Source organism: Symphalangus syndactylus, chromosome X (assembly GCF_028878055.3).
Source record: "Symphalangus syndactylus isolate Jambi chromosome X, NHGRI_mSymSyn1-v2.1_pri, whole genome shotgun sequence".
Lineage (NCBI taxonomy): Eukaryota > Metazoa > Chordata > Mammalia > Primates > Hylobatidae > Symphalangus > Symphalangus syndactylus.
Genome location: NC_072447.2, coordinates 46,428,462 through 46,444,664, shown reverse-complemented (window position 1 = coordinate 46,444,664; position 16,203 = coordinate 46,428,462). Strand labels below are relative to the sequence as shown.

Here is a 16,203-nt window from a genome sequence, read left to right as displayed (position 1 = left end):
GATTTACCCATTCTCAACCTTTCTATTTTGTGTGTCTGTATTTGCACAGACACATACATACATACATGTGCATATATATAATTAATAAGCTTTGAGCAGATAAATAATGCAAATTATGTATAATTCACAATAATAGGTTTTTAAATTAATTATCTTCAAAGTTGAGTGAGATTACTTACAGATTTAGGTTGTGTCTACCTGAAAACAAAATACAGTGTATTAGCAATTCAGAAAAATCAATCGGATATAGAATAATAATAAATTGGTTGAGTTTTCACCTTGTGACATTTTAGTTTGGATTTAGTAGCCTGTCTAAATTACCTTTGTGAAAAAACTAGGCTACAAGTATTTTCTGATAGATATAATACTAGCATTAGAATTATTCATATAATCTTAGTTTTCACATTATTTAAAATAGAACACATTGTTATATTTTTAATAAGCAATTTGAAAAAGAAATGTTTCTTGTATGATTGCCATTATAAAAGAATATTAATTGAGTGCTCATTAGGTAACTTTAACCACATTAAGTACTAGACAGCCCTTTGGACAGAGACGGAGTAGAACAGAAAACCATTACAGAACATACTTTGGTATTAACCTTATCTATAGATAAAATGTGTTGTCATTCTCTAGATTAGCACTGTCCAATAGAACTTTCTGAGATGATGGCAATGTTCTATATCTACACTGTCCAATAAAGTAGCTATTGAGGCAACTGAGAACTTAAAACATGGCTAGCAAAAACAGATGTACTAAATTTTTAATTGTATTTGCTTTTAAATAATTTTGATTTACATTTCTTTAGTCAAGTGTTGCTAATGACTACCATACTCGATAGTGTAATTATAGGCATCTTTACAATCACTTGCATTTCTAATAAACAGAATACTTTATTGAAAAACATAATTATGACACATGCATATTTAGACATAGATACTGAGTTGCCGCATTAATCTACAGATAGTGTCCACATTTTCTGAGGGGTGTGACAAATGTAATATAGAAATAAAAGTGTGAGTTTACTCTGAAAAATCTACTCAATTTGACAGATCCACAAGGCAACAGAAGTTAAAAGTGATATAGTAGGTTGAAATATAACTGCAGTATTTAAGGTCTTTCCATACTTATTTTTTCTTGTGTTACTTTTATTTTCACACTGAATTAAGTATAAGTATGTGTGTGAGGTGGAGGGAGGGTTCGATTTGCTTGTCAACATACAAAAAGATTGGTATAACAAGTATTCCCAAGCTGACATTTTGGAATAGCTTAAAATAAAAAATATGTACTAGATATATAAATGAAAACTTTTATGAGAAGAGTTTGGGACGAGTTATCAAAGATTAAAATGATTTTTTGAATACAAGTCTTCTCATAGCCTTCAATTTGCTAATAGACATTATGACACCCATGGAGAAGCTAAAATTAGTATATCTTAATATTGTCTATATATCATTATCTCAAATAATTGCTTATGTTTGTATTCATGTTTAATGAGTTACATTAATACCTAAAATGCAACTTAAGGACCTAAACATGCGTGTACAATAGCATGTAGCTAATGTGCTATGAATTGTAGAAATGCAACATAGTGAAATCTGATATACCTTTTAAATCTATGACAATAAAGATTGCATTATGAAATGAAGAAAATATTCCTGTTTTAATTCTGAATATTCCTAAATATAAATTATAAATGTAGATCCCGGCAATTCGGCCACATATCTATCTTATAATTATCCTGTTAAGTTGATACTTGTTTCTTCATTAATTTATCTAACAAATATTTTTGATAACATACCGTATGCTAGGTACTAGGCGTGAGTCTTTGCTGCATTTATTTTTTGCTGCCTTATAAGTTGGCTAGGGTATGTAACTTTATCTATTAATTTATAGGTTATTTTTTGGAGATGGTGTTACAAGGCAGGCCACGATTGTTGGTGCTTATATATTGCTGCTTATGTGTTGATACTTATCTTGGTGGCAACCAAAGCCCTTTTCTTTCTCTTCTCTCACAGGCCATACTTAGTGACTAAAATTTTTTCAAGTTACTAATTTATTTTAATTCTTTGAAATTCTGTATAAAAATGCAAATGTTGTCCTTTGAAACAAAAGACTTTAAACCACTATAAGCCATTAACACATTTTCCAGATTCAGTTTATCAGCTTAATTACGTAGTAATTGAGCTTGGCCCTGAGGAATTAGGTAAATTTCATGGTGTAGAAAGTCAGAATCCACATGAGGCAGGTCAATGAGCAGGTCTGTCCAGACCTTTTATATAGGACACTATTTATACCTGGCCTTCTAGAAGTAGGGTGTATTTAAAGACTGGCAAATCCAGCATCATCTGCATATCTTTTTCACTGACAGCCTGCCCTGCTTTAAAAATTCTAATTTTAGAAATTAAACAATATGGGTATAAAGGATGATTTTCTTTCATATTTTACCTTGATTATTTTATGTATGTTAGTGAGTTTTATTCTTTTTAAACAAAGGGGGTAAATTGTTGGTCGATTCTTAATAATTATTCTGAGGTGGACATGCCCTTTTTTTGGTTACATAGCTTCACATAAGCAATTTTATAAATGATGCAATAGGAAGGGGGAAATCACATAAGAGCAAACACTCTCTCATTGCTATTTTTTCTATGCAGGGTCATAACCAATATGCTTAGACTCATTAGATCGATTATTCAAGGTCTTTCTACCCAGTGACTTGACTAAAACATACAAAACGAAGTACTGTCAGAATGCTGTTATTGTCATGCCATTATATGTATCCAAAACAATGACAACGCAGATTAAAACCATACCCATCTCATCTGCATCATGGTCTTTTGTTTTTATGCTTTATTGTTTGGGATTTTTTAATCACCCTGGACCGATACAATGTTTTTGCCTAATTTGTTTGTGATTTGCATTTTTATGCTTATAATGTCTATTATAATTATCCAGGAGAAATAAATAAAAAATCTCTCAACTTTCTTTATTACTGTAATGAGTCCTAGAAGGAATCTTGTCTTCCTCTGAAGACTTGTCAGGCTAAGAGACAGAGCTACTTGTCTAAGACTTAAGTCTTTCCCATTGCCTTTTCATTTATGATCCATCAGAACCTACTTAAAGCCTGCAGTCCTATTTTGGATTGACACATCATTGTGTTATTACTTTTAAATAATCCATAATATTTAAGAATGTCCTTTTGAGGAAAGGTAATCACATATAAACTGACATACTTTCATATTATGGCTCGTAGATTTTCATGTTATAGCCCACAGTAAATCATTAATAAATCTTACTTTGAGGATTTGCTTATTTTCATCTTCATTAACACCAATGAATTTTAAAAAAATGGCTCCATCACTATTTTACTGTTTTTGATCAAGATAATAGTCTATTTTTGTTAGACTTTTGATGCATTGATGTATTTTTCATGTGCCATATTTATATGAGATATATAGTTGTTTTGTGGCATATGTCATCATAATATGTCATATAGCACATTTTTCTTCTTCAGTTTCTTTGACCTCATAACTCATAAATGGGCCAGTAACCCCAATGCATTTAAAGGAGAGAGAAGTCTTTTAAATCATGGAGGAAAAGATTTTGTTTAAAAACCTAGACGTAATGCACCATTTGTTTCAAAACAGGATTGCTTTTATCCTGTGGAGTTATGGCCCTTCAAGAAACAAATTTTATGTAATGAAAAGAATGTGATAACTGGATTTCAGATAAATGAAAGTTTATTCAAAACTTTGTGAATGATACCTGTGCCTACTTACACAGCTCAAAATCTCAAAACTGTTTTGACTTTAAGTTTAGATCATACAAATCATAATTTTGTTCTATAATAGTCATTAAGCATTGATCCAACTTTTCATTTTTAAATAAAAATAGGCATTTTATGGTTTCTTTCACATATCTTTTTGTTTCTAGAAAATGAGGGTAGTATATTCTTTGTGGTATATATGGTTAAAAATGAAAATAAAGACAAAGAAATAAAATGAATTAATCAGATTATAGCATTTCCTTGCTAATGATACATGAGTATCTATAATGATATAAGGTGGTAAAGAACATTAACAAAAGCAAGTTGATTTTCAAAAGGTTAGACAGGATTTGTACACATCAGAACTCAGAAGGATATAATTATTCAAGGCAGAGTTAATGAAATTCAAATGAAAAGGATTAATCTGAACAAGTACCTGCATTTTGCATAAAGAAGAGAAAATGAACATGATATTTCCAATTACACTGATTTTTAAATAACTGTCTGAAATTTTTATTAAACCAAACTGAAAGTCATTCAATGGATGTAGTTTACTCATTATAGATTCGCACGACTGTGCCAATAGGAATGCAATACTTTTAAGGAATAGATAGTAAACTAGATCTCCAAATGTCTGGCTCTCTTTTGATTCAATGTCTGGTAGTTTCTTGTATACGAAAATTACAAAAAATTCTATGTATTAAACATTATTGTATATATCAGAATGCTATAATAAATGAGAATATTCAAACTTAATAAAACGAGATTTTCTAGAAAATGAGTTCACAGTTTCCCAGTGGTGTCGAAAAGTTGTTTTGGAATATTTCTATTTCTCACGAAAGATCACAAGATCAACCCTTAATTTTCTCTAGTCAGTTGATCTGTACCACTTAGTATATGTTATCTATGATGACTAGATACTATGTATCAAGATAGTAAATCCGTCAATAGATCTGTCTTCATTAAATATATTTAAAGTATAACAACCTTTTAGACTTTATAACATATAGCTGAATTGTTGCCCATAGGTAATTGTAATCAGAAGCATATCAGAAATTACAGGTATTCTAATATATCTTTGTAATGGAAAGAAAAATTTTTAAAAGATTACTTAATTATCAGTAGTTTAGGATAGAAATGATTTTTCTCATTCAGATTTTTCTAAAGCAATAAACTATGCCTTTTTATTGATTATGTTCATCCGTAAGAATTTTAATATTTCTAAGTGTTGTAGAAAATGTGTTCATGCCATGGCTGAGCATGGAGGGATTATTTCCATGTATTGACACTGATTGCTCTATGGCTTATTTGTGACAATCTTGAAAATAATCACAATATGCATATTATTAGAGCATTCGCAACCTGAAGTTCAATGGCTAATATTTCTTTGAAGAGTATTTCAATCAGGTTAATAAAAGCTTCTTCATTATTAAAAAGTTCGTAAAAAAAATTATTTCTAGAACCAGATATAGAATTACAATTATTTGTCACTTATTTTGGGATCTAACATTTTCTTAAAAATTGAACTGTTGTACACAGAGTAAAAGGATGGTTACCAGAAAAATTGGCAATTTAAATAGATGCCACATAGCATTCTTCTAAAAGAGACTTTCATTGAAAGATAGGTGAAAATGGTTTTTAGTCTAATGTTCTGAAGAATATTTGTTAAATCGGTATATAATAATCTATGGCAGACACATGGGGTCAGGTGAGAATGCTTCTAGCTTTTGCCCATTCAGTATGATATTGGCTGTGGGTTTTTCATAAATAGCTCTTAATATTTTGAGATTTGCTCCATCAATAACTAGTTTATTGAGTGTTTTTTACATGAAGGGGTGTTGAATTTATCGAACACCTTTTCTGCATCTATTGAGATAATCATGTGGGTTTTTTTTTTGTCATTGGTTCTGTTGATGTGATGGATTACATTTATTGATTTGTGTATGTTGTACCGGCTTTGCATCCCAGGGATGAAGCCTACTTGATTGTGGTGGATATGCTTTTTAATGTGCTACTGGATTTGTTTTGCCAGTATTTTATTGAGGATTTTCTTTTTTGTTGTGTCTTTGCCAGGGTTTGGTATCAGGATGCTGCTGGCCTCATAAAAAGAGTTAGGGAATAATTTCTTTTCTTTTGTATTGCTTGTAACAGTTTTAGAAGGAATGGTACCAGTGCCTCTTTGTATCTCTGGTAGAATTCAGCTGTGAATCTGTCTGGTCCTGAGTTTTTTTTTTTTTTGGTCGGTAGGCTATTACTGCCTCAATTTCAGAACTTGTTATTGGTCTATTCAGGGATTTAACTTCTTCCTGGTTTAGTCTTGGGAGGGTGTATGTGTCCAGGAATGTGTTCATTTTTTCTAGATTTTCTAGTTTATTTGTGTAGAGGTGTTTATAGTATTCTCTGATGGTAGTTTGTATTTCTGTGGGATCGGTGGTGATATTCCCTTTATCATTTTTTATTGTGTCTCTTTGATTCTTTTCTCTTTTCTTCTTTATTACTCTGGCTAGTGGTCCTATCTATTTTGTTAATCTTTTCAAAAAACCAGCTCCTGGATTCATTGGCAAATCTCATTTATATTTAAAGTTCCTTTATGCAAATACCAAAATAGTCAAAATTTGGGTTTGAAATTTCTTTTAAGGAAGTTAAATACAATTTAGCAGACAAAAGTCAGTATATTTTGAGTGTCTTTTTCTTCATTGTATTTGACCACACAGCTAAGTTTCTTGCTAGCTATGATCCACAATTACTATATTTATTAAGCACCAACATGAATTTAAGATAGCTGAGAGCATCTCAAAGTAATGAAGATTGAGAAAACTACATATCAAAGAAGAATCAGAAAATAGATATAAAGATCTTAGAATTATTTTTCTGTTAAGAAAAAGTGATGAGGACATGCATCAAAACTTTTTTGAATTCCTACTGCTTTTTTTTAAGGCCACCCAGATTTTTTTTCTAAATATTTTTAAGATATGTCCAATTCTGAAACAACTCCCTTGATTAAACAACTAACTAACTAAATAAATAAATAAATTAAAAACTACAACTTGTCTTCTACTTACTCTGTTCCTGATAACAAAAATCGTTGTTTTCCGGAAACTTACAGGTGTAAAATGTATCATTAAAGGCAGATATAATTGCATCATTAAATGAGTATTATAAGAAATATGCTTCCTTTCGATGACGTGAAGCTATCTTTACTGCAGGGTTTAAAGCAACTAATGCGAATAAGAAAGACGAGCTTATTAACTTGTGAATTTTATTAAGAACAACATAATGGTCACCAACGAATGTAATGCGTGCAAAACACAAGCTTTTGTTACTTGTGCTGTTGATTCTACTAAGTGTTTAATGAGTCAGTGAAAACTTCACATTCAAATAGCCTGCTTAGTTATTTTTCTTTTAAGTGTGTAAAATGCTTATGATGAAATAGTGAAATTAAGAATTTCTTTAGAAATCTGTTAAATTCTGAATTTTTTTTATCAAACTCTGGCCCAAGTTTCTAATACCTTTTAAATGTAAATGAGAAATATATGTACTTTATTCCATTGATCATCAAGGAATATGTGCCATGGATTTCGTTAAGATATACACAATAAAACAAATGTTGTAAAAGGTATAATTATTTAAAAGCTAATTTGTGCAATTCTGTGAATTTGTTATATGGCAACTAGATGAGATATCTAAATTAGAATTATTTCATTTTTTATATCATGTAAGAATTGAGTATAAAAATCCTAGGTCAGAGAAATGAAAAAGAAAACATAAAGTGACCAGCTTATAAATTTTACCCCTCTTTGTGTGGGGTTCAGTCTAGTATCCCCAAAGTCCAATTTATTACATTACTGCAAAAATAAGTATTGTGTTGTCATAAAAGGCTGTGCAGTAATATACGGCTATGTTAGCATGCTTATCATCTGTACTTCCCCAGAGACCCTACCACTGAAACCCTCAGGTGACCTCATCAACAGGCAGGTGGCAGTTGATCAATTCTAGACAATGTTACTGGGAGAATAATTTCAATTACAAGAATTTTGCTGCCTATAGTGTAGACAGAAGAGAGCAGTGGTCATCCATCTTTCTGAATTTGCGTGCCAAGTAGTATTTATTTTTTGCTCTTATAAAGAATAGGGAAAGAGGTATTACTGGGAAACTCCAGAAGGACTCTGGAGCTGGAAGTTCTCATCATCTCTAGCACTTGGATCCCAGTCAGAAAAGTGTAGGTGCAAGAGAGGAGGCTAGTGCTTCCTTATATCTCAGGATATTCTGGAGTTGTTTTTAAAATATGAATTCCACAGTCAGTTCTGCTTATATAGCAGCTTAATTAGCAGCTTAACTTAGCAAGAGACTAGCAACAAAAACAGGCGCTAATGTGTAGAATTTGGAGGAGAAGAGGGCTTAATACAAAGTTACATACCAGCCTAACTACTTCGTATCTGTTGTATCTCAGTGAAGATTAGGGGGAAAATGTATAGGAAAGTTGCCTGTGTTAGGAATAAAACAGATTTGAACCCCCCTCACCCAATCCCATATGTAGATTTCCAGGAAAATTAGAATTTTAAATGCCAGTTGCAAATTAGAATTAGAAATTTAAATGTCGGTTGCAAAAATCATCTTTTTCTTAGGATAAAACTACTCTCCTTATGACCTCATGGTCTTTCATCTTATATTTATGGTGCTAATATGTTTGTGTTGCTTATTATGAAATGCTTTTAACACTTTTTGGAAAAAGTAGGTATATAATTAATAAGTAACCTTTTTACTAGACTTCCCATCATGAGATTTTGAATCCAGTTTCAGCCCAGTTTGTAGATTCACTTGTCAGCTGTAGAATGAGACCTATATAAACTTAATGGAGGAGGTTTCACTGTTAGGAAGCTAAAAAAAGTTGTTCTTTTGTGTATCTATACCAGCACACTGTCCGTGAAGAAACGATGATGGTGATGACTGAAGACATGCCTTTGGAAATTTCTTATGTGCCTTCTACTTATCTGACTGAAATCACTCATGTCTCACAAGCCCTATCAGAAGTGGAACAACTTCTCAATGCTCCTGACCTCTGTGCTAAGGACTTTGAAGATCTCTTTAAGCAAGAGGAGTCTCTGAAGGTAAAACCAAAGCACTTTCATTCAGATGTTACAAGGTGATCATACTGATCATTCATAGTGCCAGAACAATTGACTTAAATCGTATACATCATGATGGCATTTTGACTTACACCTGGAATTCTTAAAAATACTTGATAGTGTGGTTAGCTTCAGGAATCTAGGGTAGAAAGACATAAGTTAGAAGATGTATTTTACAATATTTAGCGTGGAGAGACATCATAAAATGAAGAAACGCAGAAAAATGATCATTTTTACATGCAGTAGGGACAGAAAGGAACCACCAGAAAATAAAGTTTGATGGAGGAACAGTTTATTCCTAGCTAATGGATGACTTTCGTTTCATTTTCCAGAAACGGTAGTTAGATTTTTCAATTGTATCTAATGTATATTGTTTTTGTTTTATATTTTTTATGTATACATATTCAATTTCAAATTAATGTCAATACCTGTGCTATAACATATGGAATAAAATTGAGTAGAATTCAATAAAATATTTTCTTTATAACTGCCAGCTAAAGGCTACCAACAAAATCCGGCTTCAAACCACCAACAGCAAGTTACTGAATTCTGAAGTAAGACAAATCATGATAAGGAAATAGGCTATGAATTTTAGAAGGCAGTGTCTGAAGATAAATGAATGTAGGATCAAGAAAATGTTCATAATAATGTGTCTCCAGATAATTTTCATGATCGTACATTTTACGCTCAAAATGAAATATTATAGTATACCCAGAGCTTGGTATTTTTCAATGCAAACAGCATGCGATTATAGGCAAAAGATGAGTTTGCTATCAGCAGCACATATTAGCTAAAGTATTTTATACTCAAATGGTTTCCTGGAAGCTCATTCTATATCACACATTTGCCTGTATGAATATACAAATAGATAAAGCTATTTGTTTGTTTTGGAAATCGGTGTTGCAGTATCTTCAGTGACTTGACTTTAATATCTTACATTATATCAAATAAGCTATAAAATTACACAGTAAAATAAGAGCTTCACAGATCTCTGGAACTGTTCCATCCATGTCAGCATGCCACTGTTTCTTATTCTGTTTGAAGTAAAAGTCAAATCACTTATTGATACAATGAAGAAAAAAAACCTAATCAGTTAATAAAATAAAGCTGATGTGCCAGAATTCCTGTCATTATTTTTATTAACTAAGTTCTCATGGCAGCACAGTTTGTAAGTTCATCATTGTCATTCAACATGTAAATTATTGCTAATGGGCTAATATTCATTCCTTCCCAGGCTCATGGACATTTGGTTCAGGAGAGTAGTGACCCTGATCTTATTAAGTTGCCCATTGAATAACTCTGTCTCCATACCTCTTAGCCTGGCATACTCAGAATGTTAGACCCTTGGCTACACTTAGAGTGAATTACTTGTTCATCCTGATCTATTTAATATTATTATAGCTGACATCAGTCGTAATAGTATTGATTACTGTGGTTTATAATATGGTATTATTGTAGGTTTAATTTAGCTAAATGGTTGAATCCCCATAAGGTGCAGTTGTGGGCATGATTCCTTCTCTCTCCCAACAAATCTCCAGCAGGTGAATGGGCTTCCTACCTTCGTCGACTTTTTGAAGGGGGATAGTTTTGAGCTCAGTCTTTTCAATGAATATGTATTTCCTGTTAAAGGCATTCATCATTGTCATTATCCGGTAGTAAAAATAGAAAAGCAGTGCATAAATTATACAGCTGCTGGTTGGGAAGGTTTCAAATTGTGGTTGATTTTATTCCTGACAGATATGCATGAATCAAATTACAGAACTATAATAGGTATTGCTGTGCGTTAACATCCATACTCTTTTGAAAGTGCGGTATAACACAAGTAATACGTAATATGTTAAAAGAATTACTTTCTAAACAAAATACAACTAAAATAGCACGTATGGTTTCAATAGATGTATTGAATTGGAAAGCTACCTAATCATGTTGACAGCGACTATGCAGATAAACACCAACATATATATGTATATATATATATATACACATATATACATATACATACACATATACATATATATATGGAAATCTGCATTTCATAGCAAAAACACTAGCTAAGGCAGAGCTAGAGAAGAATGAGAAACATACACATAAGTAATATTCTCTTTCTGATTTATGAGCCTATATTAGCAGTTAATTGATTGTGATTGCTTGTATGTACAAAGTTAATAATACTCATAACAGACAAGAGTACATAATTTTAGAAGAATTGCAATTTTTGAAAGTTTAGAACAATATTAACTTGCATTTTAGTTTTAAGAAAAAATCATTTTCATGATAAAATTTTCCAAAATATAATTACGTGTTAAACTGTCAAATCCTACTTTAAAGTATCTCATATGAAAGCATGAACGTAGAATTTCTTAGCATCATAAGTTTTAAGTTACCAAAAGGTTTTCTCTTGAGAGAGTTAAATATTTGAAAGCTTATCCTAAAAGCAGAAGTGATCCACTTAAAAGACTTAACTGAAAGGATTTATCATCATGTGTCCATATACCTGATTTTACTGAAAGCATCAGTTTTATTGGAGGATGAAACACTCTTGGGATGTCACCCATATCATTTCCTGACTCAGCATGCCTTGTACTCTGACTGGCAGCTGCCAGATCCACGTGTCTCTGACTGTTTGCCTTAGGGCTCTCTCTAGTAATCAAAGCTCATGAGTGTCAGGTAGTTAACGCTCTGCATCCCCCATGTTCCCCAGCAAACCTCAACCAATAACAAATAACTTTTGGTGGATAAATACCACTACTCACTCATTCTTCAGTTAGGGTAACTCTGAAGCATGATTTATGCTCTGACCCAGGTTCCAGGTTGAAGACCCCATCGCACACAGTAAAAACCTGCCTCATAGGATACTTTTTACTTGCTCCCTGTCCTACCTTACACACAGTTTACTAGCACCTCCTTGGATCATTCCCAAATACATCCCTTGTTTTTGAACCTGCTTATAGGGGAATTCTATCTAGGACATTTTTGAAATAAATAATGACATATTTACTGTGTAGTTAGCATTTATGTAGAGAAATTCTTAGAAATAGTTCATGCCTTTGGAGTGGAATTCTTCAAGTCATTCTGCTGCTCCCTCATTCGGGGAATCGTTAGTTCTTAGCTATTCAATTAGGCCTTGATATCAATAAATGTGAATTTTTAGGACAAAAATAAGAACATAGCTTATAATAAGAATGACAACTTTGCTTTACCTTTTGCAATAATGAGAATCAATTTACAGCTAATATTATTCTTTATGGTAGAGCAGAATGTTTTCACCCAGAGATCATGAACAAGACAAGCATATCTGCCCACATCCCTTCAATATTCAACATTGCACTGGAGTTTCAAATCACTGAAAGGAGGAGGAAGGAAGGGAGGAAGTAAGGAAGAAAGAGAGTGAGGAAAGGAGGGAGGGAGAATTGAAGAAAAGAAATAAGGAGAAAAAGAAGGAGGAAATAAATGGAAGGAAAGAAAAAATAGCAGGCACACATCATATCAATTGTCTCATCCAATCCAATTATAGTACAGATGCCTTGTTTGGAGTGAATAAAATGTGCTATACTTTGGGTAACCAAGAGGATGATGAAAAATGTGGCCGTATGAAGAAAGCTCACAGGTAGGAGACGTGGTGGTCCTAATGTAGATTTTAAACAGGAACAAGAAATAGAGACAACCCTTGTTCCATTTCGAGACCACAAGGGAAAGCTAGTAGTGAGCTTATAAGCCAAAGATAGTGTGAAGCAAAGTCGTTCAAGTCCTCTTGAGTTCAGGTTTTTTGCATTGCTCTTGAGAAATAAAAAATTGTTAGGACAAGTAAACCTAAGGAATGTGGATTCGTATATTCCAAAAATATTTATTAAGCTCTTGGTATGTACCACACACTATTCTAAGTGCTTATAAAACAGTGAAAAAGACTAATGAATCTTTGCCCTCATACAGCTTTTATTATAACATTGGGAGACAGAATAGAAGCAAGCAAACAAAAATGATAAGTAAATATTGTGTGTTGCTAGGTGATAAGTATTTTGGAAAAAAAAACCAGAAGCTATTAAGGGGATACAGGACCACTACAGGGGTAGATGTAGGTAAAATTGAAAGTGGCAGGATTGCAATTTCAAATAGGGTAGAAATGACCTTTGAGCAAAGATCGGAAGAAGGTAAGGGAGTCAGCCATGGAGTCTGAGTAGAGAAAATAGAGTAAAGGCCCAAATGTGGGACTGAGCTTATCTTAATCAAACACCAACAAGAAGGCCAAAGCGGCTGAAGCAAAACAAGCCAGCGGAAGGGTAGAAAGAGATGAGGTTATGGGAGTTGTGAGTGTCCAGATTGTGGAGGGCCTTTGGGTCCATTGTAAAGAAGACTCTAAATGAGGTGAGAGCAATTGTAAGTTTTTGAGCAGTTGAGTGGCATGATCTCAATCATGTTTTAAAAGGATCACACTGGCTTCTGGGTTGAGAGTAGAACTGTAGGGGACCAGTAACAGAAGCAACAAGAGTTGAAAAAGAGATGCTGGTGGCTTGGACTCAGTTGGTAGTGACAGAATGTCAGATTCTGGAAATATTTTGAAATTAGAGATAGCAGATTTATTTCTCTGGTCACAGAGAAACTTAAGCATGCGTCTATGAAAACCCATTCTCAGCAGACTTGGGGCTGAGTTAGAATTTTGGTATCGTAAAACTTAGCAGAAGATCCCCTGAGAGATGTACGATTTCTTCTCATATTTTAGTCTTTGATACTTCAATCTTGCCTCGAAGTAGGGACAAAAGTACTGGCAACAGAGACTTTTAATACACTGGTTAAGATCTTTCTCCTGTGGAATCTGTTTCATAGCACTTAAGCACAAATTTAATAATCCTAATTAGTTAAATGAAGGCAAAATTATGCCATGAGCACAGTGACTGCTTTTCTATTCTGGTATTAGGAGAATTAGTTAATAGTAAGAGGCATCATATATACAAATCCAAACTAAATATCTGAAGGAAAATAAAAGAAGGATTGTTTATATGCATATTGTAATACAGGGGCATTTAATAATATTGGAATAAAAGAATATTGCAATGACTCTAAATAATCATGGATCATATAAAATTTCAAAGCAAAATTTGTTTGCAAATGCTTTTTGAATTCTACTTGAATTTTCTAATAGTTTAATAGTTCTAGCAGTTTAATGCATGAAAAAGATGATTTGTATTAATATATTGTGACTTTGTAGAAATTGATCTTTTGGACTATACATAAACATTTGCAATAATGTGATCAGTTGTTTCTCTTAGAAAAATTCAGCTTTTCAACACATTTATTCGGTTATAAATATAATTTGTTTCTTCAACAGCTTATATGACTTGGGATTTATTTGATTGATTTGCTATATATAAATGTGTGTATTTTCAAATATTAATCATTAACTGTAGTTTAAATCATGCTTAAATTATTTCTATAGTACATTATTTTTCATTTGTATTATATGAAAACATTTGTATTATAGAGAAGAGATTATAGATATTTACTGCATTTCAGTCATGCCCAGCTCATATTTATACGTGCTTTGGCACAGTTTTCTTTTATATTTTATACAAATCTCTCTTTTGTAGGTAATTATCCATTCTTTATCCCCAACCATTATTTTATCAAGCCTGGCAATTGTCCTACCTTGACTATTATGCTGCAAGTTACTCCCAACTCTGGTAAAATGTACTTTAAGAACGCACTCCTACTCCTTCCATTCTCCCAGCAACACTATTTTCATAATTCCCATCGTGTAAATTGTAGAAAGCAGAAACTTCCGTTTTAAAACTTACAAATCATGAGGCTGGTAGAAATTTTGAAGTTGCAATTAAGTTTTGGGGACGTTTTCCTTTTATTCACAAACGATTGAAGCTGTGCTTCGACCAATTATGTCATTTTTTTATGTGTGATATATAATTACTGATTCGTTATTTATGCAAAGACAATGCATCATCCTATGAAGAATATGTTGGTCCAAATAAATAGCTGTGTTTAGGAAGTGTTTTCGGACATGGGGACAATAAACCATGAAGAAAAAATTAAAAAGTCAACTTACCATAGAGCCACCAAAAATAACTTTTTAACTTGTTTTGGAAGCTCCGTAAAACCTAGTTAATAAGTACTTTAATGCCTTTTGATTGAACACAGTTCCCAATTCGATATGTCATTAATGTAGTGCCTGGTAGCTGGATGGGATGTAAAGAGTGTAAGAATTAGATTTATATAGGGTGTTGCCTTTATCTGTCAGATAAAGACAAATTCCAGAGAGTGAAAATGAACTGGAGTTTGAGTCTTTGGTTCTCTTATTTCTCTTTTTCAATTTTAAGATAGATCTACTCCCCAACGGCTGCTGTCACAACAGGTACTAATGGGTTTTTCTAATCCTTTTTTCTTAGAAATAAAAGTTATGTGCTCCTCTTTTAACCAAGTTACAAAGTGTCTCAAGGCATTTCTGATACCTAAAACTGCTTAAAGCTATTATTTTCACCTTCCCAAAATATGACGACAATAGTGCCTAGGGTTTTATAAGTCTATAAACACTATACATGCATTTAAGTATGTGTATAACCCATTTAACTGCAGTGCTACATTTTTCAAGAAGGTGATACATACACGCAGCCACCAGGAAGAAAAAATAGTATCTTGTTTGTTGTTTTTTTTTTTTCTCCACCACTGTGTCTAGAACTCCTGGAACAGCACCTAGCACTTAATAGGTACTGAATGTACATCTGTTGAATTAGTGAGTGATGGTCTGATACATGTAGGTGTGGACTCTGAGATAGAAGAAGACAGGGCAATGTTAATTGGTGACGGTACTGAAAGAGAAAACCAAATTTACTTCTTTTTGTATTGTATCCTAACTCACTGAGTTAAATCATCTAGACATGTGAATTCTACAAATCTATACACATATAAGCATGAAGAAATTGTTCTAGATTTGTATATACTGAATCTAAAACAATCATTTATGAAAATGTGCGACAGGGAACCCACATATAATTGAGACATTACTAACATTTTTCCACATTATTGAGCTTTCATTATGTGGTTATGATAAGCAGTAGAGTAAAGAGTTCAGCAAAGTACTGTATTGGAACCTAAAAAGCTTAGAAAGATTTAACCTGATTGTTGATAGTTGTGCCCTTGGGCAAGTAACATAAAATATTTAGGCCTGTTTTTTAACGTTGAAATTAAATCAGTGATAATAACTGCCCCTGCCTACTCAACTGTACTATTGTGAAGATACGGTGAAATCATGTACGACTATGTAGGAAAATTCCTGTTAAAATGTATGTTTATATAAATTTCAAGATT

General features: G+C 32.7%; 1 protein-coding gene across 4 annotated transcripts in view; it reads left to right on the top strand.

The window, feature by feature from the left end:
* The window catches only part of DMD (dystrophin), a 2,284,432-nt gene that overhangs the window by 1,041,455 nt on the left and 1,226,774 nt on the right, over positions 1–16,203 (top strand). For all 4 annotated transcript variants that reach the window (XM_063634262.1, XM_063634265.1, XM_063634264.1 and 1 more), the window contains exon 42: positions 8,680–8,874. In XM_063634262.1, coding sequence (XP_063490332.1) covers positions 8,680–8,874 — 195 coding nt within the window. The remainder of the gene's footprint in view (positions 1–8,679; positions 8,875–16,203) is intronic.